Source organism: Lathyrus oleraceus, chromosome 2 (assembly GCF_024323335.1).
Source record: "Lathyrus oleraceus cultivar Zhongwan6 chromosome 2, CAAS_Psat_ZW6_1.0, whole genome shotgun sequence".
Classification (NCBI taxonomy): domain Eukaryota; kingdom Viridiplantae; phylum Streptophyta; class Magnoliopsida; order Fabales; family Fabaceae; genus Lathyrus; species Lathyrus oleraceus.
Genome location: NC_066580.1, coordinates 12842112 through 12869598, shown reverse-complemented (window position 1 = coordinate 12869598; position 27487 = coordinate 12842112). Strand labels below are relative to the sequence as shown.

At 37.5% G+C, this 27487-nt stretch overlaps 1 protein-coding gene across 1 annotated transcript; it reads right to left on the bottom strand.

Moving 5' to 3' along the window:
* Positions 1-5764: 5764 nt before the first annotated feature.
* LOC127121648 (MDIS1-interacting receptor like kinase 2) lies at positions 5765-17532 on the bottom strand. The gene is made up of 4 exons (XM_051052103.1): positions 17205-17532; positions 7510-7682; positions 7100-7273; positions 5765-6313 (listed from the first exon to the last, which is right to left on the bottom strand). Exons 1-4 carry the CDS (start codon positions 17530-17532, stop codon positions 5765-5767), a joined length of 1224 nt encoding a protein of 407 aa, XP_050908060.1.
* Positions 17533-27487: the final 9955 nt, after the last annotated feature.

Genomic DNA, 27487 nt, shown 5'->3' with positions numbered 1-27487 from the left:
GTGTGTATTATGCAGGTTATGGCTGATGTGATCGGTTATGGACCGGGAACAAAGAAACTGGTTGTAAGCTTCATAATAATTTGCAATTCCTTTATAGCAGTTGTAGGCTTCTGAGAAATTGTTGTATTGTTTGGTTGAGTCAATTTGTCTTCCATTTGTGACGGTATCCGATCCCTTGTTTGGTGGTTTAATAGGTACCCACATCAAAGCATCACTCCCATGGGATTCTTCAATTTCTGGATATTTTTGCTTTGAATACTGGTTTGAGAATCCAACTCCACAAGACATAACGACTGCCCATCTAGTGCCAGCAGTGAAGTTTGGTAAAAGTTTCCATTATTACTTGATCATGACTTGGTTGATGCTGTTATGATTTTGTTATGGATTCGTTACAGGATTCTTGCGTGTCAAACTGAAACCATACAGCCGCTGGATGCAATTCGCCTAGCATCAACTTGCATTGAATTTTGACCTTCACTCAGGTGACGCACCATCGTTTGTTGTGCTGCTGCTGCTGTAGTTTGTATATTCCGACACCGTTGCGCCGAATGGTACCAAACATATCACAACATTTGCCATCGCATTCTGAAGCTCAACCTCGTCGGTTTCATCTGCATCAACTTTGGATTTTAGTAGCCGAGAGAGTGTCTCCTCTGCAGCATCACGAGCTTTTCTCAGAGGGAACTGCTTCCTGCTTCTCTCTTCCATTCTCAACGGAACCCCTGAAAGCTATGCCCATGTCAAAGGCAATTGTAGCCACCATGACTTGCTTTTCATCTCTAATAAATAAATCTATGAGACTCCTTGCTTTTCATCTCTAATAAATAAATCTATGAGACTCCTTTGGTGATCTCTCATCTATTCGCCCATGGTACATTCCAGCATTAATACCGACTTTCCATAAGTGACTTATATATCTTCTCTACACCTTTGATTGTTGTGCAGTAAATTGTAGTTGAACAAACATTAGAAACTTCTTTTGAAATTTCTTCCATAAGCTCATCAATAAATATTGTCTTCGGTTAAATTGCTTGACACCATAGAAAAGATTTGGGCGATCAAATGAACCAAAAGCAATGTAAGGATTATTCAACTTCAAGGAATTGGTGATGTCAAACTGTACCTTTTCAGTAGCCACTGCAGTTAGACCAATCATAAGGAACATCTAACAGAACACCAAGTAACTTGTCTAACGGCTTGTATTCTACCCTAAAGTCATGCCCCCATTCAGATATGCAATGTGCTACATGTATGAAAAAGAGTTTGGAAATGTTTGGAAGTTAAATATTATTGTATGTCATGAAATGAGTATATGTACTATTTTGACTTGGAATGCATTATGGATGGGAAATGGATCATGTTCGATTATAAAATGAATTTTTAGAAATAATCCAAAACTAATTTAAATATCAATTTGAATAATAATAACAAATCAGTAAAAAATCAAATTTAAAATCAAATTAATTTATAATTCATTTAAAATTACTTGGATGCCAACTCTAACATTCATTTGGAAATAAAAATCGATTAGAGTTTTAGTCGTTAGTAAAAATAAACAATTAAGATTAAATTGACAATTGGTCTTTCCCACATGGTTTGCAATCAAGATCCAAGTACCAACAATCACAATAGAACCAATATACAACAAATATATCAATATAATAATAAAGATAATCAAAAGCAATAAATAAGGAAAAGCCACACAATTAAACAAACAAAGGCACACAGACGTCCTAACTAGGCTTGACTCGCTTAGGGATTAGTGTCCCCAGCAGAGTCGCCATCTGTCGCACCTCGAAAAAAAAATGGGGATACGACTACAAAGCGAAGCGTGATCGCACGCTCGCAATGATGGACTGAACAGAGTCGCCACCGAACTTTATTTATTCCTAAAAAGGAAAGGGGAAATATCGATAAAACCCAAGACAAAAGAAAGGATAAGATATGGTCATCGCAACCAATATCAGGGTTCGGGAGTCGTTTACGCAAGGGGAAGGTATTAGCACCCCTCACGTCCGTTGTACTCAACGGGAACCATTAAGTCAGTTGTGTGCGTTAATGTTAGTTTGAAATGTTAGGCTTTTCGAATTATTAGGTGGGAAAGAAAGAATAAAAGAGAGGAGAAATGTTTTTGGATTTTTTGACGAAGGACTAAACCTAAGTTTTTTATTAATGGGCCTGACAAGATTTAAAATCCTGCTCCTACGTATCTCAAAAGAGAAATCAAGGCTTACGTAGTTCTGGGTAGAAAAATGTTTGTTTGTTGGTCGATTTTAGCGAAAGCTATATTGTATTAATCGACGAAAACATTGTTTTACCCAAAACAGATGAGGAGTGGACGCATACCACACATCGAACGGATTTATAGATCTACATTCGGAAAAGCGTCGTTTATCTCTACTCAACAATCGTGGCCGAAACATTGTTTTGTATCACTTAAGACAAGATACCTTTCGTTTGTGAAAAAGGTTTTGATTAGTCGCACGGCAGCGAGAAAAGAGTTTGATTGGTTGGGTGTATTTTGAGTGATGGCGAGAACTTGGATGAGCGAGATATACATCTCGAATCCTAGCCTCAGGAGTGCATGGTATACACCATGTTCCATTTCCATCTTTATTAAAAAAAGTTAAAATAGGAATTAAGTATTTTGGAATTTGATTGAGAAAAAGGGTTTGAAGAAACCGCATTGACAATTTTAGGCGATGGCGAGAGTTAAGATTGGCGAGGCATACGTCTCGAATCTTAACCTCAGGAGTGCATGGTATACACCATGTTCCATTTCCACCTTTATTGAGAAAAGTGTTTAAATATGAATTAGGTATTTTGAGCTTTTGTTGTGAAAATGACTCGACCATAGATCAAGTATTGATGGACGTTTGAGAAATTTGAATGAGTGTTCGAGAGAACAAAGTGGATAAATTTGAATGATGGCGAGAGCTAGGATTGGCGAGATATACATCTCGAATCCTAGTCTCAGGAGTGCGTGGTATACACCACGTTCCATTTCCATCTTTATTGAAAAAAAGTCTTGGATATGAATTAATATTTTTTGAGTTTTTATTATGAAAAATGGCTTGACGTTGGATCAAGCATTTGATGAAGTTTTGAAATGGGATGGAATAGGAGGGAGAAATGAGTTGGTTCGTTTATTGAGAAAGTACTCGACGTTGGATCGAGTCATATTTTTTGTATTTTTTGGAAATGGTTGATTTTATTCTTGTGTTAGTATCTAAAATAGAGAAATAAAACAAAGACAAAATTATATACACATTGGGGGAGTGGGGTACATTTGTCAAATGGGGATCAAAACAATCATGAAATAATTAAATCGGACCCAAATAAATAATGCATGAGTGTAAGTGCAAGAGAACCGGCTCATTGTAAGAAAGCCCAAGAGTAAGCTATGTGAGGTTGACGGCGAGGCTTAAAAAAGCCATCGACTTACAAGGGTGTGAAAAAGGGGCTCGATATTAAATCGAGAAAAGTATGATTTTTTTTAGTTTTAAAATGGTTTTGCATGCATGATGGATTTAATAAAAAAATCATGGACATAAAAAACTATTAAAAGAAACAAAATGCTAAAAGATAATAAAATACTAAAAAGAAATAAAAATGAAATGCTAAAAAGAAAATGAAATACTAAAAAAATGCTACACATGTGTATCGAACCCTCTACACTAAAGACCTAAACACCACTCCTCTCCACCAGGCCACTTAACAATTAATTGATATTTTAGCACTAATCTAAACATATAAACTAAAGTAAGTTAAAAAAGGGATTAAATAAAAACTAAAATAAAAAAAAGAAGACTATTGGTCTACTGGCAGTTAAACCCAGCCGCATGGCTGTTGGGTTTTAGATGCTGATTGATTGGGAATACTAAAATGCTATATTAATACCCTAGAAAATGCAAATACTATTAAATGAAAATAATTATTTCAAAGTCCTTACTAACTAAATAAGTAAACATGGAATAAATAAAAGGGAATCAAAAAGAAAAAGGAAAAAAACACTGTAATCATAACGATGCTCTCAACCTCACTCTTGACGAACTCAATCTCTCTCAAAGCCCTCAAACTCGCATCTCTCTCTCGCGATGCCCTCTCTACTTCCCTGCGTCTCAATCGCTCCTCTCCACCTGCGTTTCACTCTCTCACAATGCCTTTCCCTCGCTCGCATCTCAAACTCTCTCACGCTATCAAACTTGAAAACGAAAATGGAAACAGAGATAAAGGAAAACAAACGGGGCTCACCTTTGGCGATATCTCAACGGTTCAGGTAACGGTTCCTCTTCTCTCTTCGCTTCTTTACTGGTTTCTTTCTTTAATTTGGGAATTAGGGTTTTTTGCTTTGGCCGCCTCTCTCAAGAATTTTTCTTTCTGGCTAGGGTTTGTTTGAAACGCCTCCGCCGTTAGCTTTTTTTCAATTTTTTGTTGTCCCTTCTACTGATCTCTGCTTTTCTATTTATTCTTGCACATTAGGGTTTCGAAAAATGCTCAAAGGTCCAATGGAGAATGGTTCAGGATTGCTTTTGCTGCTCAGAAACAAGTTGTCTTTTTAATGCTTATAATCCGGAAAGGTAATCTGAGTTCTTGCTTTTTCTGATCGCTTTTTGTCCCAATTCCAATTTGGGAAAATTCTGAAATTTAACAGCTTTACCTGCATTTCCTTTTTTTTACCGCAGTGAAATTTCGGGGTGTTGGTCTGAACTTGAAGATTTTCCTTGATTGCTTGTGTAATCGAGCGACGGCTTCATTAGGCGAACTGGTTGCTCGGCAGAACTACATGGGACATCTTTTGAGGAAGAAATTTTAAGCTGATATAACATGGACAGGAAGCTGACTTGTTGCCTCCGTTGGGAATCCTGTTCTTCTTCTGGAAAAGCTCAAGAGAAGAATTTCCATCTGTTGGATTGTGAGTTACAAGCTGAGAAGATCCCATTCTCTCCTCCATTTGTTTTAGCTCTGACGGTGCGTGAATCCCAACACTGTAAAGGACAACAACTTTCTCCTCAGAATTATATCTGTATTTGAATTCTGTGATATTCATCAGCCCCACCAATTGACAAAACTGTTTGAAACTGCCAGGCTCCTCCTGCAATACCGTTAACAGCAAAGCTTCTTGTTTACGACCAATGTTAACAAGTTCAGTTACTGTCCTAAGTTTATCAAAATTCATGTCTACTCCACTTTTGTGAATTCTTCGGTCGATGGCCCTCATCAACCACAAGAACTTCCCAAGGAAACTCCCCGAAAATGAGGATAGTCGGCAAGAACCCTTTCAATGAGGTTAAAAGCACATTAATCTTATAGGCTTCCGTTTTCTTATTCAGTCCGCTTTGATCACTTGCAGGCCGTTCATACTGTCGAATTATGGCTCTTGCTTTTGCACAACCATGATATTGAATATCATTCACATCTGGAGCCCATAGCGCAAACTCAGTGAGCCCATTGCCCATCCGTACCCATTGTCATCAGCCACGCCGGTAACAAAAGCTCTTTTACCTTTCAAATTAATTGGTAATCCTGAAATTGGGCTTGTTTCACGGTTTTGCCTGGATCTTTGTTATGCAATTTATGAACACAAAATTCAGGATATTTAATGACTTCGTGTGTCTCATTTTTTGCAGGAGGTTCACTTGAATAACGCATCATTGCAGGAATCAGTTTCCTTCACATGTATATCCTTTCCTCCACAATTAACGTGTAAACAAGTCGAATATCTGGGACACTTGAAAGTTGCTTTACATGGAAGAACACCCTGTTATGCATTGGTCCCTAAGGAGCTCCGGAACATGTTTAGATTTAAATTCACATTGCTTCCATCCATCAACACTGAGTCCGGTACGTTACCACTTAGCTTGTTGCCAGTCAAGAAGAGAAATCTCAAATGTCCCACATGAGCCCTCGCTGGAATTTCACCAAACAAATTATTGAAACTGAGATCCAACATATCCAAATCCTTCATTGTCCAGAAATAGCTAGGAATCTCTCCGGTAATATTGCAATTTCTCTGAACCACTCTAATCATTCCTGTCATGTTGCTTAAAATAGGAAAATCCTGACTAGGACCATTGATGTCACTAATCCTTAGTCGAGATAAATTAGTCAAAAGCGATATATTTGACGGAATAGGTCCCTCCAGTCCACTTGCATGCATTTCTAATCTCTGAAGCTGTTTCCAATTCTGTATGAAGCTCGGTATTTTTCCGTTGAAACTATTATCATTTATCCTAAAATCTGTCAAATTTTGTAACTGAGAAAATGTCACTGGTAAATTCCCAGACAATTTATTGGATGATAAAACCGAAGCCTGCAGGTTAAATAGATTTCCAAGTTCAGCGGGAACAAGACCGGAAAATTGGTTTGCTTCAAGGTTTGAGTTCTGATGTGGATTTGGAAGACCAAACTTGTTCAAAAGGTTACGGTGAGTTTTTTCTGGATCTGGTTATGTTCTTCTCACTTTCTGCTATGGCCTTTGTAACCGGAACAAGGACTATTGTGATGTGCTGGAAAACAAAACAGGGTTAATAAAATGACCATTTCTGTGTGTATTATGCAGGTTATGGCTGATGTGATCGGTTATGGACCGGGAACAAAGAAACTGGTTGTAAGCTTCATAATAATTTGCAATTCCTTTATAGCAGTTGTAGGCTTCTGAGAAATTGTTGTATTGTTTGGTTGAGTCAATTTTCTTCCATTTGTGACGGTATCCGATCCCTTGTTTGGTGGTTTAATAGGTACCCACATCAAAGCATCACTCCCATGGGATTCTTCAATTTCTGGATATTTTTGCTTTGAATACTGGTTTGAGAATCCAACTCCACAAGACATAACGACTGCCCATCTAGTGCCAGCAGTGAAGTTTGGTAAAAGTTTCCATTATTACTTGATCATGACTTGGTTGATGCTGTTATGATTTTGTTATGGATTCGTTACAGGATTCTTGCGTGTCAAACTGAAACCATACAGCCGCTGGATGCAATTCGCCTAGCATCAACTTGCATTGAATTTTGACCTTCACTCAGGTGACGCACCATCGTTTGTTGCTGCTGCTGCTGTAGTTTGTATATTCCGACACCGTTGCGCCGAATGGTACCAAACATATCACAACATTTGCCATCGCATTCTGAAGCTCAACCTCGTCGGTTTCATCTGCATCAACTTTGGATTTTAGTAGCCGAGAGAGTGTCTCCTCTGCAGCATCACGAGCTTTTCTCAGAGGGAACTGCTTCCTGCTTCTCTCTTCCATTCTCAACGGAACCCCTGAAAGCTATGCCCATGTCAAAGGCAATTGTAGCCACCATGACTTGCTTTTCATCTCTAATAAATAAATCTATGAGACTCCTTGCTTTTCATCTCTAATAAATAAATCTATGAGACTCCTTTGGTGATCTCTCATCTATTCGCCCATGGTACATTCCAGCATTAATACCGACTTTCCATAAGTGACTTATATATCTTCTCTACACCTTTGATTGTTGTGCAGTAAATTGTAGTTGAACAAACATTAGCAACTTCTTTTGAAATTTCTTCCATAAGCTCATCAATAAAATATTGTCTTCGGTTAAATTGCTTGACACCATAGAAAAGATTTGGGCGATCAAATGAACCAAAAGCAATGTAAGGATTATTCAACTTCAAGGAATTGGTGATGTCAAACTGTACCTTTTCAGTAGCCACTGCAGTTAGACCAATCATAAGGAACATCTAACAGAACACCAAGTAACTTGTCTAACGGCTTGTATTCTACCCTAAAGTCATGCCCCCATTCAGATATGCAATGTGCTACATGTATGAAAAAGAGTTTGGAAATGTTTGGAAGTTAAATATTATTGTATGTCATGAAATGAGTATATGTACTATTTTGACTTGGAATGCATTATGGATCATGTTCGATTATAAAATGAATTTTTAGAAATAATCCAAAACTAATTTAAATATCAATTTGAATAATAATAACAAATCAGTAAAAAATCAAATTTAAAATCAAATTAATTTATAATTCATTTAAAATTACTTGGATGCCAACTCTAACATTCATTTGGAAATAAAAATCGATTAGAGTTTTAGTCGTTAGTAAAAATAAACAATTAAGATTAAATTGACAATTGGAATTTAAACTTAATTTGAAATTAAAATCAAATTAAAAATAAAAAGAAGTCAAGATATTAAAATCCATCTTATAATCAAAAGCACCATGATCAAAAAGGCATAGGCAATGACCAATGTGCAACAAAAATATGGAGTTGGGAATGAATGTATGCAAATGAATTTTAGGCCAAGTGCCAATCAAAAATAAAAAAATCAGGGTCAAAATCGGGGTATGACAGTTGCCCCTATTTAAGTATCTTCTACTAGATCATATGAAGCAGGACACTCTTCATATGATCATAGTGGGAGATGGTTAAATACTAAAAAGACCCGGTTTTTGATCCTGAATCCCTATGACATGGTGTGATATGATATGATATGACATGACATGATATGCATGGATGCAGGATTTTTTTTGTAATTTTCATCTGCTAGGGATATGATGGACCCTTGACAGGAGATGCTACTGGGCAGACCAAACTGTGGGGAATACTGATGATCCACAGGGAGACAAACAAATGGTAAGAAATAACTTGCTGGGGAAACAGTCCTGCTGGAGGGTCAGACACACACTGGGGAGTATTCAAAATGAGATTTGATAAACGGCACTTAGAATACAACCGAATAAAGAAAAAGATGCTATGACAGGTTCATATAAGACCTGACAACGCTGGGGAATAATCAAGGAGAAAACTCTTCAGAACAGGTTCATGTATGACCTGACACCGGAATAAGGGTTCAACAAACAGGTTCATACATGACCTGAATGGTATTGAACAAAGAATCTTCAGAGCAGGTTCAAGTATGACCTGACACCGGAATAAAAAGGTTCAATGACAGGTTCATATAAGACCTGAATAGGATTGAACAAAGAATCTTCAGAGCAGGTTCAAGGATGACCTGACCCCGGAATAAAAAGGTTCAATGACAGGTTCATATAAGACCTGAATAGGATTGAACAAAGAATCTTCAGAGCAGGTTCAAGCATGACCGGTCCCCGGAATAAAAAGGTTCAATGACAGGTTCATATAAGACCTGAATAGGATTGAACAAAGAATCTTCAGAGCAGGTTCAAGGATGACCGGACCCCGGAATAAAAAGGTTCAATGACAGGTTCATATAAGACCTGAATAGGATTGAACAAAGAATCTTCAGAGCAGGTTCAAGGATGACCTGACCCCGGAATAAAAAGGTTCAATGACAGGTTCATATAAGACCTGAATAGGATTGAACAAAGAATCTTCAGAGTAGGTTCAAGCATGACCGGACCCCGGAATAAAAAGGTTCAATGACAGGTTCGTATAAGACCTGAATAGGATTGAACAAAGAATCTTCAGAGTAGGTTCAAGCATGACCGGACCCCGGAATAAAAAGGTTCAATGACAGGTTCGTATAAGACCTGAATAGGATTGAACAAAGAATCTTCAGAGTAGGTTCAAGCACGACCGGACCCCGGAATAAAAAGGTTCAATGACAGGTTTGTATAAGACCTGAATAGGATTGAACAAAGAATCTTCAGAGTAGGTTCAAGCATGACCGGACCCCGGAATAAAAAGGTTCAATGACAGGTTCGTATAAGACCTGAATAGGATTGAACAAAGAATCTTCAGAGTAGGTTCAAGCATGACCGGACCCCGGAATAAAAAGGTTCAATGACAGGTTCGTATAAGACCTGAATAGGATTGAACAAAGAATCTTCAGAGTAGGTTCAAGCATGACCGGACCCCGGAATAAAAAGGTTCAATGACAGGTTCATACATGACCTGATACTGGAATGACAACAATTGGACTCTGACCGTAAGCAATGGACTACAACCACCTTTTAACGGATTTTGCCAACAACAATTGGACTTTGAAAATGACCGGGAAAACTGGATGTTGGTTTAGGGATACCAAAGACAAGCTGGAATTAAAGGTCAAAGGATCTAGGATTGACAACAAGGCCTGGGTCAATGCAAAATGAGCACAAAGTACATTTCGGCTATGCATGATTTGAATTTCCTTTTATGCATGATATATGAATGATCATGATTATGAGAATGCTGACACTGGGCAGACTGGGAGTTTGTAAAGGCTTTTTATGGAAGCTCATGATTCCTCAACACCGAGAACTCAACCAAATATTTGTGATAGATGTTGTCAAAGGAGAATTCTATCCAGCTTGATAGCCACAACTTAGCCAATGAGATCCTTTTTAAGGATCAACGAATCGTGCTAGCATAGTTTTCGGGCACTCGTCTTAAACTCAATAGTTGTTGACGTATGGCAGAATTTGTTTGAACAGTTTGAAAGCATGAAGGGGGGTCTGCCCCTTGGTGGCTCATCTTGCCCCAGTTTGTTGGGTCTTTGGAAATGTTCACCTTGAAAGTGAGTTTGGAAACAAATTGCCATGAGACTACCTCGAGATGGCTTGCCCCAAGTGTTTGAAACTTGCAATGGTCTGAACTTGACTAACCAAATGTTGGAATGGTAGACTCTTGATTGATTGTCCTTTGGATAGCTGGACTCATTGAGCTCCGAGGTGGCTTGCCCCGGACTAAGTCTTGAAGCAAACTACTCTTGGCTAACTGAACCATGGAGTGATTGGACTTACTGAACTCTGAGGTGGCTTGCCCCAGTCTGATTCTTGAAACAGATTACTCTTGGCTAGATGATCCTTAGGGTGATTAGCTCGAATTAACGGATGCTCAAAGTGATTTTCCCCTGACTAAACTTCTTTCACTCCATCAAGTTCCTCAACTGTATTTGGCATTTCTTTGATGCTAAGTGTTGACTTGCAAATAAGATTGTTCATTCAAAAATGGTAATTTTAATTCAATGCTTATGCAAAAATTTGAAATCAAAATTTATTGATATGAACGGGTAAAATACAGTGAACGAGTCGTTGATAAGAACACAATGGTGATCAAGTCATTCACAGTATGCAAATTGGTGCTATCAAATGATTAACAAAAATCGTTTGGAGTCAAGTTAACACAACCTTGTTATAGTATGCTTTCAAAATAAACCCTGCCTCAATTAGGTCTTTTAAGGGTTATAACGTGGTCTGGTTCGCGGTTTCTTGAAACAAAAGGATATAAGGCTCAAAATTTATTTTTACCCACCCCTTCTTCTTGATGATCTCCAGTTCCTACGTTCAGTTAATTCGATACACGTATTCGACTTCCAAGAGGGTTCGAAGGTGTGATGAGGGTTCAAGACGAATTTTCTTGAAATGGCAGTCACCTTTTTTTTTTGTTGAGGATTTAATGACCTCTTTTGATTGATTTTCCTTATCCCTGATTTTTTTTTTTTGGACCGCTTCTTTGAAGCTTTCGGTCCATCTGGATGCCCTGACTTTTGCCTAAGTCATTTTGTGGTATTTGGCTTAGCGGGCTTTTTCTATATTTTTTTTTTTTACGTGTTGACTGCCACATTATTGGTGGATGAGGATCAACCAACACTAATTTTAGTTTTTCTTAGCTTCTTCAACACTTCAACATGTGTGCGAAGGATAACACGTGGTTGAACCTAATTGGAGGGTGTTCATATGGACGATTTTTGAAAGATCGAATACATGATCAAAATATCTGAACACAACTACCCTGCCCCAGGTTAAGATTAAGGGTTTTAGATCCGAAATAAACACCAACTTCTAGGCTCAAAGTGGTTGTCTAGGGATTAACTCCTTATCACTCCAGTGTTTGGGGATTTGAAACAATGCCTTACATCGTCGACAAGGTTTTACTCAAAAGCATACCACAACAATTTCAGGTGTTTCGTTTTCATCATCCTCCCTCCAATCTTTGTTAACGTAACAGTTTGATAACAAAAGTGAATGAGAGGAGTATTTTCGCTTTTTTATAACATAAATGAAAAACGAGTGAATACGAATGGATTAATTCAAAAGATGCATAAACATTTCATTAATCCTACCAATTCAAAGAAAACAACAATGCTTAAAAGCAATTAACAGTCAACATGCAAAGAAACTACAAAGAAATGCTGAGACACCCAAATGATTGCCAGCTTTAGGGAACGACTTCTTCAGACTTGAAGGTTTGGATCAACAAGCTTTTTGACATGATGATCTTCAAATTCTTTTATTTCAATCTCATCGTCGAACGCAGCCCTCTTGGATCCACTACTCACTTCTCCTTTCCTTTCATTGGTATAGGTCGTGACATTGGAAATCCAAGGCGGTATCTCCATGCTCTTACCAGGAAACAATGATAGCTCACTAGCCACATCCCTGACATCTTCCTTGTGGTACAAAACCTTGAGGGGTCTCAAGGGTCCTTTCCCTTTCTCATTACCTGGCCCAGAAATCAAGGTATATGTACTTGAGCCTTCCTCCTTGAGTGTTAGTGACCCTATGTCAATCAATCTTTGCAGCTTGAGTTTAAAACTCATACATTCCTCGATGGAGTGCCCCATTGTTCCAGTATGGTATTCGCACTTGATCTTCGGGTGATCTTCTTCAAAGACTAAGCTCTTCTTGTTAATCAGTTCTCGTACCAAATATTTTAGCGCACAGCAAGAATCTAGGTCATGTCCCAATGCCCCTTTATGGAATTCACACGTTGCATTTGGATTGTACCATGGTAGGTCTGGTGACACAGGCGTGAGAGCTCGAGGGGTCACCAAAGCATTCTGGATCAGTAGCGGGTAGAGCTTGCTATATGGTACCGGAATCGAGTCATCGTGATCCTGGTTCTTCTTGCTCTGATTCTGATTTTTGTTTTGAACCTGACTTCGGTGATTTTGAGGAGGAATGGCCAGAGGATGTTGATGACGACGTCTTGAGGGAGGTCCATATACTGGTAAATGAGGAGTTGCCACATAGAACTTCCCTTGACTTGAGGTAACACCGGATGGATGCGGGGTAGTAGCTCTCTTTGTTGCAGCAGCGTATATTGGGTGACCCTCTTTTCTCAACAAGACTTGCAGGGTTTCCAAGACCCATCTCATTTGGATCTTCAAAAGATTAAGTTCCTCCTTCAGTGCTTCTTGGCTTTTCCTTAGCTCGTCCATCATCCCCTGAGACATGGTTCTTTGCTCTAAACGCGTGTTGAGAATCACTTTGCTTCACGGACAAAAGATGGATGAGTTTTTTTTTGGTATTTTGTCTGGAGAATGACATGCATTATGATGCGATGCAAATGCAATGAATGAATGCAATGCAAGCCATGCATATTTGTGTTTTTTTCTTTAATACACGGGTTCAAAAGTCCGAGGTACTGATAAATCTGATTGTTTTTCCAAAACGGGGTTCTCACCGGGTATGATCTAGGGCTTTGTTACAAAGGATCCCCAGAGTCATTGATTCACAAGACTGTTTGACGCTTACGGGAAATACTTCCCGGTCGTCAACTCCATCAAGGGAATCTATTCTGGGTGAGGTTCTCGTACCGACTCTTACGAAGCATACACCTCGCGAGTCCGTACTACGTAACCATCGACTGGGTTCTAGACAGGGTACTCAGAGTCATGGATTCGAAAGACTGTTTGACGCTTACGGAAAATACTTTCCGGTCATCAACTCCATCTAGGGAATCTATTCTGAGCGAGGTTCTCGTATCGATTCTTACGAAGCATACACCTCGGGAATCCATACTACGCAACCATCATTTCTAGTCGGCCAAAGGTTTAATGTTCTAAAAGGTTCTTAGAGTCATGGACCCCTTTGAAACATCGCCGCTTACGAGGTATACACCTCGGGCGACAATATTTGCAAAAGGATCTACTCTAAGTGAGGTTCTCGTACCGACTCTTACGAAGTATACACCTCGGGAGTCCGTACTACTCAACCATCGTCCTATCTTATGTTTTTTCACTCTAGACTCGGGTGTAGAGTCTTTCCCACATGGTTTGCAATCAAGATCCAAGTACCAACAATCACAATAGAACCAATATACAACAAATATATCAATATAATAATAAAGATAATCAAAAGCAATAAATAAGGAAAAGCCACACAATTAAACAAACAAAGGCACACAGACGTCCTAACTAGGCTTGACTCGCTTAGGGATTAGTGTCCCCAGCAGAGTCGCCATCTGTCGCACCTCGAAAAAAAAATGGGGATACGACTACAAAGCGAAGCGTGATCGCACGCTCGCAATGATGGACTGAACAGAGTCGCCACCGAACTTTATTTATTCCTAAAAAGGAAAGGGGAAATATCGATAAAACCCAAGACAAAAGAAAGGATAAGATATGGTCATCGCAACCAATATCAGGGTTCGGGAGTCGTTTACGCAAGGGGAAGGTATTAGCACCCCTCACGTCCGTTGTACTCAACGGGAACCATTAAGTCAGTTGTGTGCGTTAATGTTAGTTTGAAATGTTAGGCTTTTCGAATTATTAGGTGGGAAAGAAAGAATAAAAGAGAGGAGAAATGTTTTTGGATTTTTTGACGAAGGACTAAACCTAAGTTTTTTATTAATGGGCCTGACAAGATTTAAAAATCCTGCTCCTACGTATCTCAAAAGAGAAATCAAGGCTTACGTAGTTCTGGGTAGAAAAATGTTTGTTTGTTGGTCGATTTTAGCGAAAGCTATATTGTATTAATCGACGAAAACATTGTTTTACCCAAAACAGATGAGGAGTGGACGCATACCACACATCGAACGGATTTATAGATCTACATTCGGAAAAGCGTCGTTTATCTCTACTCAACAATCGTGGCCGAAACATTGTTTTGTATCACTTAAGACAAGATACCTTTCGTTTGTGAAAAAGGTTTTGATTAGTCGCACGGCAGCGAGAAAAGAGTTTGATTGGTTGGGTGTATTTTGAGTGATGGCGAGAACTTGGATGAGCGAGATATACATCTCGAATCCTAGCCTCAGGAGTGCATGGTATACACCATGTTCCATTTCCATCTTTATTAAAAAAAGTTAAAATAGGAATTAAGTATTTTGGAATTTGATTGAGAAAAAGGGTTTGAAGAAACCGCATTGACAATTTTAGGCGATGGCGAGAGTTAAGATTGGCGAGGCATACGTCTCGAATCTTAACCTCAGGAGTGCATGGTATACACCATGTTCCATTTCCACCTTTATTGAGAAAAGTGTTTAAATATGAATTAGGTATTTTGAGCTTTTGTTGTGAAAATGACTCGACCATAGATCAAGTATTGATGGACGTTTGAGAAATTTGAATGAGTGTTCGAGAGAACAAAGTGGATAAATTTGAATGATGGCGAGAGCTAGGATTGGCGAGATATACATCTCGAATCCTAGTCTCAGGAGTGCGTGGTATACACCACGTTCCATTTCCATCTTTATTGAAAAAAAGTCTTGGATATGAATTAATATTTTTTGAGTTTTTATTATGAAAAATGGCTTGACGTTGGATCAAGCATTTGATGAAGTTTTGAAATGGGATGGAATAGGAGGGAGAAATGAGTTGGTTCGTTTATTGAGAAAGTACTCGACGTTGGATCGAGTCATATTTTTTGTATTTTTTGGAAATGGTTGATTTTATTCTTGTGTTAGTATCTAAAATAGAGAAATAAAACAAAGACAAAATTATATACACATTGGGGGAGTGGGGTACATTTGTCAAATGGGGATCAAAACAATCATGAAATAATTAAATCGGACCCAAATAAATAATGCATGAGTGTAAGTGCAAGAGAACCGGCTCATTGTAAGAAAGCCCAAGAGTAAGCTATGTGAGGTTGACGGCGAGGCTTAAAAAAGCCATCGACTTACAAGGGTGTGAAAAAGGGGCTCGATATTAAATCGAGAAAAGTATGATTTTTTTTAGTTTTAAAATGGTTTTGCATGCATGATGGATTTAATAAAAAAATCATGGACATAAAAAACTATTAAAAGAAACAAAATGCTAAAAGATAATAAAATACTAAAAAGAAATAAAAATGAAATGCTAAAAAGAAAATGAAATACTAAAAAAATGCTACACATGTGTATCGAACCCTCTACACTAAAGACCTAAACACCACTCCTCTCCACCAGGCCACTTAACAATTAATTGATATTTTAGCACTAATCTAAACATATAAACTAAAGTAAGTTAAAAAAGGGATTAAAATAAAAACTAAAATAAAAAAAAGAAGACTATTGGTCTACTGGCAGTTAAACCCAGCCGCATGGCTGTTGGGTTTTAGATGCTGATTGATTGGGAATACTAAAATGCTATATTAATACCCTAGAAAATGCAAATACTATTAAATGAAAATAATTATTTCAAAGTCCTTACTAACTAAATAAGTAAACATGGAATAAATAAAAGGGAATCAAAAAAGAAAAAGGAAAAAAACACTGTAATCATAACGATGCTCTCAACCTCACTCTTGACGAACTCAATCTCTCTCAAAGCCCTCAAACTCGCATCTCTCTCTCGCGATGCCCTCTCTACTTCCCTGCGTCTCAATCGCTCCTCTCCACCTGCGTTTCACTCTCTCACAATGCCTTTCCCTCGCTCGCATCTCAAACTCTCTCACGCTATCAAACTTGAAAACGAAAATGGAAACAGAGATAAAGGAAAACAAACGGGGCTCACCTTTGGCGATATCTCAACGGTTCAGGTAACGGTTCCTCTTCTCTCTTCGCTTCTTTACTGGTTTCTTTCTTTAATTTGGGAATTAGGGTTTTTTGCTTTGGCCGCCTCTCTCAAGAATTTTTCTTTCTGGCTAGGGTTTGTTTGAAACGCCTCCGCCGTTAGCTTTTTTTCAATTTTTTTGTTGTCCCTTCTACTGATCTCTGCTTTTCTATTTATTCTTGCACATTAGGGTTTCGAAAAATGCTCAAAGGTCCAATGGAGAATGGTTCAGGATTGCTTTTGCTGCTCAGAAACAAGTTGTCTTTTTAATGCTTATAATCCGGAAAGGTAATCTGAGTTCTTGCTTTTTCTGATCGCTTTTTGTCCCAATTCCAATTTGGGAAAATTCTGAAATTTTAACAGCTTTACCTGCATTTCCTTTTTTTTACCGCAGTGAAATTTCGGGGTGTTGGTCTGAACTTGAAGATTTTCCTTGATTGCTTGTGTAATCGAGCGACGGCTTCATTAGGCGAACTGGTTGCTCGGCAGAACTACATGGGACATCTTTTGAGGAAGAAATTTTAAGCTGATACAACATGGACAGGAAGCTGACTTGTTGCCTCCGTTGGGAATCCTGTTCTTCTTCTGGAAAAGCTCAAGAGAAGAATTTCCATCTGTTAGATTGTGAGTTACAAGCTGAGAAGATCCCATTCTCTCCTCCATTTGTTTTAGCTCTGACGGTGCGTGAATCCCAACACTGTAAAGGACAACAACTTTCTCCTCAGAATTATATCTGTATTTGAATTCTGTGATATTCATCAGCCCCACCAATTGACAAAACTGTTTGAAACTGCCAGGCTCCTCCTGCAATACCGTTAACAGCAAAGCTTCTTGTTTACGACCAATGTTAACAAGTTCAGTTACTGTCCTAAGTTTATCAAAATTCATGTCTACTCCACTTTTGTGAATTCTTCGGTCGATGGCCCTCATCAACCACAAGAACTTCCCAAGGAAACTCCCCGAAAATGAGGATTGTCGGCAAGAACCCTTTCAATGAGGTTAAAAGCACATTAATCTTATAGGCTTCCGTTTTCTTATTCAGTCCGCTTTGATCACTTGCAGGCCGTTCATACTGTCGAATTATGGCTCTTGCTTTTGCACAACCATGATATTGAATATCATTCACATCTGGAGCCCATAGCGCAAACTCAGTGAGCCCATTGCCCATCCGTACCCATTGTCATCAGCCACGCCGGTAACAAAAGCTCTTTTACCTTTCAAATTAATTGGTAATCCTGAAATTGGGCTTGTTTCACGGTTTTGCCTGGATCTTTGTTATGCAATTTATGAACACAAAATTCAGGATATTTAATGACTTCGTGTGTCTCATTTTTTGCAGGAGGTTCACTTGAATAACGCATCATTGCAGGAATCAGTTTCCTTCACATGTATATCCTTTCCTCCACAATTAACGTGTAAACAAGTCGAATATCTGGGACACTTGAAAGTTGCTTTACATGGAAGAACACCCTGTTATGCATTGGTCCCTAAGGAGCTCCGGAACATGTTTAGATTTAAATTCACATTGCTTCCATCCATCAACACTGAGTCCGGTACGTTACCACTTAGCTTGTTGCCAGTCAAGAAGAGAAATCTCAAATGTCCCACATGAGCCCTCGCTGGAATTTCACCAAACAAATTATTGAAACTGAGATCCAACATATCCAAATCCTTCATTGTCCAGAAATAGCTAGGAATCTCTCCGGTAATATTGCAATTTCTCTGAACCACTCTAATCATTCCTGTCATGTTGCTTAAAATAGGAAAATCCTGACTAGGACCATTGATGTCACTAATCCTTAGTCGAGATAAATTAGTCAAAAGCGATATATTTGACGGAATAGGTCCCTCCAGTCCACTTGCATGCATTTCTAATCTCTGAAGCTGTTTCCAATTCTGTATGAAGCTCGGTATTTTTCCGTTGAAACTATTATCATTTATCCTAAAATCTGTCAAATTTTGTAACTGAGAAAATGTCACTGGTAAATTCCCAGACAATTTATTGGATGATAAAACCGAAGCCTGCAGGTTAAATAGATTTCCAAGTTCAGCGGGAACAAGACCGGAAAATTGGTTTGCTTCAAGGTTTGAGTTCTGATGTGGATTTGGAAGACCAAACTTGTTCAAAAGGTTACGGTGAGTTTTTTCTGGATCTGGTTATGTTCTTCTCACTTTCTGCTATGGCCTTTGTAACCGGAACAAGGACTATTGTGATGTGCTGGAAAACAAAACAGGGTTAATAAAATGACCATTTCTGTGTGTATTATGCAGGTTATGGCTGATGTGATCGGTTATGGACCGGGAACAAAGAAACTGGTTGTAAGCTTCATAATAATTTGCAATTCCTTTATAGCAGTTGTAGGCTTCTGAGAAATTGTTGTATTGTTTGGTTGAGTCAATTTGTCTTCCATTTGTGACGGTATCCGATCCCTTGTTTGGTGGTTTAATAGGTACCCACATCAAAGCATCACTCCCATGGGATTCTTCAATTTCTGGATATTTTTGCTTTGAATACTGGTTTGAGAATCCAACTCCACAAGACATAACGACTGCCCATCTAGTGCCAGCAGTGAAGTTTGGTAAAAGTTTCCATTATTACTTGATCATGACTTGGTTGATGCTGTTATGATTTTGTTATGGATTCGTTACAGGATTCTTGCGTGTCAAACTGAAACCATACAGCCGCTGGATGCAATTCGCCTAGCATCAACTTGCATTGAATTTTGACCTTCACTCAGGTGACGCACCATCGTTTGTTGCTGCTGCTGCTGTAGTTTGTATATTCCGACACCGTTGCGCCGAATGGTACCAAACATATCACAACATTTGCCATCGCATTCTGAAGCTCAACCTCGTCGGTTTCATCTGCATCAACTTTGGATTTTAGTAGCCGAGAGAGTGTCTCCTCTGCAGCATCACGAGCTTTTCTCAGAGGGAACTGCTTCCTGCTTCTCTCTTCCATTCTCAACGGAACCCCTGAAAGCTATGCCCATGTCAAAGGCAATTGTAGCCACCATGACTTGCTTTTCATCTCTAATAAATAAATCTATGAGACTCCTTGCTTTTCATCTCTAATAAATAAATCTATGAGACTCCTTTGGTGATCTCTCATCTATTCGCCCATGGTACATTCCAGCATTAATACCGACTTTCCATAAGTGACTTATATATCTTCTCTACACCTTTGATTGTTGTGCAGTAAATTGTAGTTGAACAAACATTAGCAACTTCTTTTGAAATTTCTTCCATAAGCTCATCAATAAAATATTGTCTTCGGTTAAATTGCTTGACACCATAGAAAAGATTTGGGCGATCAAATGAACCAAAAGCAATGTAAGGATTATTCAACTTCAAGGAATTGGTGATGTCAAACTGTACCTTTTCAGTAGCCACTGCAGTTAGACCAATCATAAGGAACATCTAACAGAACACCAAGTAACTTGTCTAACGGCTTGTATTCTACCCTAAAGTCATGCCCCCATTCAGATATGCAATGTGCTACATGTATGAAAAAGAGTTTGGAAATGTTTGGAAGTTAAATATTATTGTATGTCATGAAATGAGTATATGTACTATTTTGACTTGGAATGCATTATGGATGGGAAATGGATCATGTTCGATTATAAAATGAATTTTTAGAAATAATCCAAAACTAATTTAAATATCAATTTGAATAATAATAACAAATCAGTAAAAAATCAAATTTAAAATCAAATTAATTTATAATTCATTTAAAATTACTTGGATGCCAACTCTAACATTCATTTGGAAATAAAAATCGATTAGAGTTTTAGTCGTTAGTAAAAATAAACAATTAAGATTAAATTGACAATTGGAATTTAAACTTAATTTGAAATTAAAATCAAATTAAAAATAAAAAGAAGTCAAGATATTAAAATCCATCTTATAATCAAAAGCACCATGATCAAAAAGGCATAGGCAATGACCAATGTGCAACAAAAATATGGAGTTGGGAATGAATGTATGCAAATGAATTTTAGGCCAAGTGCCAATCAAAAATAAAAAAATCAGGGTCAAAATCGGGGTATGACACCACCCAAAGGCAAAGGGAACCAAGATGCTCATGATCCTTGAGGCTATGCAAATGCAATGTTATGATGCCATGAGGGATCTTAGGGTCAAAATTGGGGTCTTACAGTCAGCATTAATCATACATAAATCATGCACATACATGCATAATCATAGCATTCAGATATTCATGATTGCATTCTTTGCCATATATCTTTGTTCGTTATATCCTACTGTTGGTGAAATATTCTTCCACAAGAAGATGTTTGTGTCTGATCTCTCTATATAGAGTCAGCCCCATAGGCAGAAAGTGTCTATCTCTCCTTCTTTCTTCCCCACTGAGTTATGTCCTCGTGGATGATTATTGTTTCAGTTTCCTCCCCAATTGTGTATCGGGATGGAATTACTCCCCTGAGTTATATCCTCATCGGATTGAGTCTGGTTTGGTTGTGTATTTCTAGTTTGTTCCTAGATTGACTCCTTTCTTGTTATCCCCTGCAGTTTCCTGTGGTTTAGTTGTTCAATTGCTCAGTAACCAGTAATTGATCATCCTTTTCCCCAGTGGACTTTATGGCCTTCTACCCAGTAACTGGTAGTTGTAAGTCCTATTTCTGTGGTTTTCTATCCAGTAACCGGTAGATGTAGTCCCCTCTTTGTTGGTTGTCTTTACCCAGTATTCGGTATTGATATTCCTTCATTTTTGAGTATACCACCCAGTAACTGGTGATATATCTCCTGGATGATTGCTTTTGCCATGCAATTTATCCCTTGCGAGTCATCTTTCATTTACCCTTGTTTGGTAAGGATTGTTTCTCCTTCTGATTGGTCATCATGTTATACCCAGTAACTGGTATCCCGATGTCCTTTCTTTTCGGTAAATTTATCCTTTATTAACCCAGTAACCGATTATGGATAATCTTCCATGCGAGTATGTTATCTATGTTATGACGGTAATAGATAATATATCTCATGCGCTCTTCAGTCGAAGTCTTTGTTCTTCCTCAGTCGAGTAAGATTCGTATTTCCCTGTGGGATCGAATGTCCATCCTGTAAGTCGAGTTTGCTTTTTCAGCCCTCCTTTCGGATGATGAGTGTTTTGGATATGTTCCCAACTCACGCCTGGTTGGTCACCTATTATATGCTCAGTAACCGGTATCCCTATGTTCCTTCCTTATGCTCCCTATTATGACTTTTTGTCCCCTGTGGAGTCAGATTTCTCCCTGAGCGTGTTGTTCTCTCACCCAGTAACCGGTGTTTTGGTAACATGTCTCTCTTTGAGTTTATTACCTAGTAGCCGGTAATATCTCATCTTTTCTTCCTCAGCTGAGTCCTTTGTGGATATCCCTGTCTGAGTCCAGATTCTTATCCGATGTATCCTTTGTGGATAGTTTTGCTGTATTGGCATATTCCCCAATACACGTATTTTTACGTCAGCTCGAGTCTTTCCATTGATTTATTTTCGTGGAATCCCTTTGTGTCTTCCAGCAAGTTTTCAAGTCGTGACCTACTCACACATTTTTACCTTATTTCCCCAGAGTCTCTGTCTCCCTAGTGAGTGTGTGACTCCTATGGATTTTCCAGTCTCTTCTGATGTGTTTGTCAAATGAAGATCACTCCAAGAGAAAAAGTGTTCTTAAGAACCATATGAACAACTTTCATGTTCATCAAAAATCCGTTTGAAACTTGGAAGGTCATCATTCATTTCAAATGAATTGGAAAGTTTAAGATGTCTAATTCAAATGTTATGTTGTACAAAATTTCATAATCCTAAAAGAAACACATGTGATAATACAAAACATTATAGGCCACTTTGGACCTAAGTCATTGAATTTGAAAAAGTGCCCAACTTCAAGTGCCCATAACTTTCTCATGAAAAATCCAAATGATGTAAATTTGAGTCTAAATTGATCATTTTGAAAATATCTATAACTTTGATGTTCTAGGTTTTTCCATTTGAAGCTTGCATCATGGAAATAGGGGGGCTTGAAGAGGCTTGCTTTTGGTGAAAATTTTCAAAGGGTGACTTAGACATGTTTTGTACCTAAACTTTCACAGCCATTTTTCACTAATTTCCAAATGCCAAATGAATTTTTGTCCAACATGACTTTTGTTCCATATTTCAAAGGCTTTCCAACCATTACTCACATAACTTTTTTGGACTTTCCATGTGGGAGTTTCGAAGAGTTCATTCTTTATGTCCATTTTTGCATTTCATGTTGAAACTTCATGTGCAAGCTAATTTCACTTCAATTGCACGTCCAATTCATCTCAGCATGGTGTATCACCCATCATTGGGCCTTACATGCGCCCGTACAGGCCCATGCAAGGAGAATTCAAATCCCATGCACACGAGGGAACCATGCTCTACAACCCTCTTCAGCTATAAATAGAGTTGCATTCTCATTCATTTAACAACCAAGTGGAGACCTGAAGTGCTGCAGAATTGAAATCCCAACCCTCACTAAAGGAATTTTCAGTTTTCTTTCTCTTTTTCAAGCTTGAAATTCAAAATCATTAGTTGATTTTCAAATCTCAATTCCTTAGCCTATCATCTCTATCACACATCTAGAGCAAAAGCAAATCAAGATCTTGAAGAATTCGTGGCATTTGAAGCTTCATTTCAGAGGTAGAACCTCAAACTTTTTTGATCTAGATCTTGCAATTCAATGTGATTTTCTTTGATTTATGAGGTTTTCTGAAGTCCTCTCACTTGAGGCAGGCCAGTGGTGGTCTTAATTGTTCAAATCGTGTCATTCCAGTTGACATACCATGATCTTCCATCTCATATTTCTCTCTAAATAGGAAGAGTGAGGATGACACATGGTTACAGTGGTGATCTACATCACTTGAGCTTCATTTTGATGTCCTCATTTTTTATTTTCATTACAATTTATTTTCCTGTGCGTGGTGGATGGAAATATTTGGATCACCGGAGAAGATGGTGGTTTCCACCACCATCCCCACGTGTATGCTTCCCAGCTTTTGGATCATGTCTCAACGTTATAATCTTGACCATCCAATGTGATTACTTGTTTAATACCATGTGCTGCACGCTTGACTTGAGTTCACCATGCATCCGCGCCTCTGAGCCTTTGATCCCTTGCCACGTCAATTAATGAATTGATCTGATGGATGCGCATTTTCCTATTATTCCTATTTTATTTTAATTTCAGTTAAATCCTTCTATTTTAAAAAATTCATAAATATTTTATTTGAAGTCACAAAAATATGAGACCAATGCCAAAAAAAATTCTTGAAAAATCTAGTTTCATATTTTGATTTTTAATTATTTTTGTGGCTTCATTTAATATTTTTTGTGAATTATTTGGTTTTTAATAGTTTTAATTCATTTTTAATTACTTTCTGATATTTGAAAAATCCAAAAATATTTTCATAACACCTTTGGATCATGATAAGTCAATGAAAAATAGTCTCATAAATTTCTTATTTGATTTGAGATTTATTTGAGATTTTAGTTCATATTGTGTTATTTTTTATTGTTTTTAAATAGTTTCTGATTTCCAAATTTTTTGAATTTTTTTGTCAAAGTTTGTTTGAACATGTTAGACCTATGAGAATTTAATTGGACTTGTTGAAGTTGATTTGAATTAAGTTTGAGGTTTGACCATATTTTGTTTATTTTATTTTGCATTTATTTTTAATTCAAAAATTACCAAAAAACTATGGTTGACTTGTTGACTTGTATATCCTCATTTCCCTTCTGTTTGCCATTGATTGATGATGACTTGGTTCACATTTGATCAATTGGGTTTGATACTTGATTTCTCTTTCCATCCATTTCATCTTCTTCCCCTTATTTTCTTAATTTGGCCTATGAGTTAATGTCTTATGGTTGGTCTTGACAAATGAGAGGTTTAACCTTCTTTGATCCAAACCAAACTCAACTTGATCCAAGATCAAGTGAGTTGCTTTATGTCCAAGATAGGTTGCTTCTTGGTCAAGCAAAAAAAAACCTAAAGTCCATACAAGGCCCTTCCCCTTTTGTTTTGGCATGGCAAGTTTTTGGAGCTTGGCTTACTAGTCATGGTCTCTAACTTGTGTTTATTTCCCTATAGTTTTATTGACCGACCTCAGATAGGTGTGACTACTATATTAGTCCACTTACGATTGCTTAACATAGCGCTACATTGTCTTATGACAAACTAACATAACCATACTAATCACTGACTTTAATTTGAGCATTTAATTTCTTGCAATTTACTTTTAATGCCATTTATTTCTTGCTCATTTATTCATATTGCTTTTCATTTTGCTCATTTGAGCACATATTTTATGTTTATGTCATTTTCCTTTTGCTCATTTGAGCTCATTATTGTATATAAATATATTGTTGTCTTTTGATTGTTTTGTCTTTGTTTTGTGTGAACCTAATGCAAAAAGGAGAAATGACTTAGAACTAGGACATGCCCATGCTTAAAGGAGTTCAAGGGCAACTAGGCCTCATGCCTTTAGAATGCTAAATTTCAAAGTTGACTTTAAAGGACTTCTCATCTGAACTTATTCTTTGTCAATTCCTCTTATTGTGTTGTGAAATTTTTGATTTGCTTTTGTGTGATAGGGATTCCATCTTGAGATAGTAAAGAGGACCATTGTCATGAATAGCCAAGTTAAGAGAGACAAGCCAAATGGAGATCCTAAGAGCTTGAATCTAAATTGTTTGATTGCTTGATTGTATGCTAAGTCCAAAGGAAAGGAGCATCTTGAATCATCTATATGATTTCAAGAAAAGGAACTCCAAAGGTTTTATCTTCTCCCTCTTATCTTTGCATTACTTTAGGACTAGCCTTTCTCTTCTTCTCCTCACTCTAACCCAAGCCAAAAATCATTTTCAAAACTTTGAATTTGTTTCAAATTAGAAACCTAGGCCTTATGCCTTTGACTTCTCAAAACCATTTTCATCAATACTCATTGTGAATAAATCTTAATCCAACTTTGACTTCATTTTGTAAATAAATCTAACTTATCAATATAACTCATTTCAAGTTGTTTTTGTGGTTCCAATGGCCACCTTATTAAAACCTTTTCATAAACATTAGTCATAGGTTTGAGTTATCATAGTGGTTGATGTGAATCTCACCTTATCCTTAGTGATTGGATTATAAGTCTTCCATACTTATTATAGGGTTAACCCCTCACTAGTATGTTGAAGATCTCCTCACATGGTGGATTGTTGGTTTAGGTTGAGTTTTCTCCCTTTGATAACAAAAGACCTTAAGGCTTTTGAGCAAATCAATTCACCAATCTTTGAGATTTTTACCCCGAACTACGAGGTTTTGATCCTACCTATGTGATGGTACGTAGGTAATGGGTTCATCCATTCAAATAACAAACTTGTAAATATAATATATTCTCTTCTCATCCCTCCAATCTTTTGCATATCTTTTCATAAATACCAACCTACAACACATATTTGCAAAAAGGGTTCCCTTAGAGTACTAAGGATGTTTTGGGTGCGTAAAACCTTCCCATTTTATTAGTTTTTGATTTGATAAAACTTCTTACCTTGGCTTTTGTTCACTTTTTATCCTTTCCTTTGGACAAATAAAAGTGCGGTGGCGACTCGAATTGTATGTTTACGTTTGGTTTAGTCAATTAATGAGTGACTTCATGGGCCTGTAGACGCCCATGCAAGCAAGCATCATCCATTGCCAAATTTGGATGTGTAATTTGAGGGTGCAAATATCATGAATTGCAACTATAAATAGAGACCTCTAGCATCATAATTAAGGACCCTTTCGCGCCAGCTTTGCTCCAATACCCTAAACCCTTCCATTTGAAAGGAGAAACCTGAGAATTTTCTTTGAAAATTGAGTTTGAATCTCACTGTTTTTAGATTCAAAACTCCAGGGATCCAAAGCCTTTTTTCAATTCTAATCCACTTTTGCAAGCTTCCTAGCAAGAATCAAGGCAAGAGCAATCGAGTTCTGCACAACATTGAAGGTATTTTCCAGATTTTTTCATCTCTTTGATTCTCTCTCAATTTTCATCAATTCCCTTGGATCCTTAGTTGTCTGAAGTCCTACCAATGTAGGCAAGAAGGTTGAGTTGCTTTGAGGTCAAATCGAAGTAACTCAGATCATGTACCTCAAATTTAAACTCCATGTATCTCTTAATATACTTGAGGTTAGGATGAATTGAGGTCAGATTCGTGATCAGTGCCATTTTTAATTTGAAATCATGTCCTTCTTTTTTATTTTTGTGATGGTGATGAATGGACCAGTCCGACGAAGCTCGCCTGAGAAGATGACATGGTCCAAAGATGATCATTTCATTTTATTTTAATCACGAGCGTTGGTGTTGAATACCATGTTTATGGCATGCTGACTCAAGTGCATGGTGGAATGCGCGTTTGGATCCACTTGATCTGCCACCTCAATTAATGAGGAGATCAAGTGGTCCACATTTTTTCTGAATATTTGAATTTCATTTTATTTGTGTTATTTCCATTATTTCATATTAAATTTAATATTGATCCAAAAAATATGGGAGTTTCACCAATTTTTTTAAAAATAAAATCCTCTTTCATTTTCTGAATTAAAATTATTTTTTGGATCATTATTAATATTTTTTATAGTTTATTTGATTTTGTGAATATTTTTAATTGTTTAAAAATACTTTTAAGTTTCCAAAAATTATGCAATTTTTCTCCAAGGTCCTTTGACCTTGTTTGACCTATGATAAATCTAATGGCCATTTCTTTGGTGTTTTGATGAGGTTTTAGGAAATTGACCAACCATAATTTAATTTAATGCATATTTTTATTATTTTTTAATTGTTTAAATGCCAAATAAAT

Excerpts from the sequence above, each read along its gene's own strand:
- LOC127121648 (XM_051052103.1), bottom strand. The coding sequence starts at position 17,532 with ATGAATTTTGATAAACTTAGGACAGTAACTGAACTTGTTAACATTGGT. Across the intron at positions 7,274-7,509 it reads TTTCAAAAGAAGTTGCTAAT|CTTTCAGGGGTTCCGTTGAG; the intron begins GTTTGTTCAACT and ends ACATGGGCATAG. Across the intron at positions 6,314-7,099 it reads CAAATGTTGTGATATGTTTG|GCTTCGGTTTTATCATCCAA; the intron begins GTACCATTCGGC and ends TTTAACCTGCAG.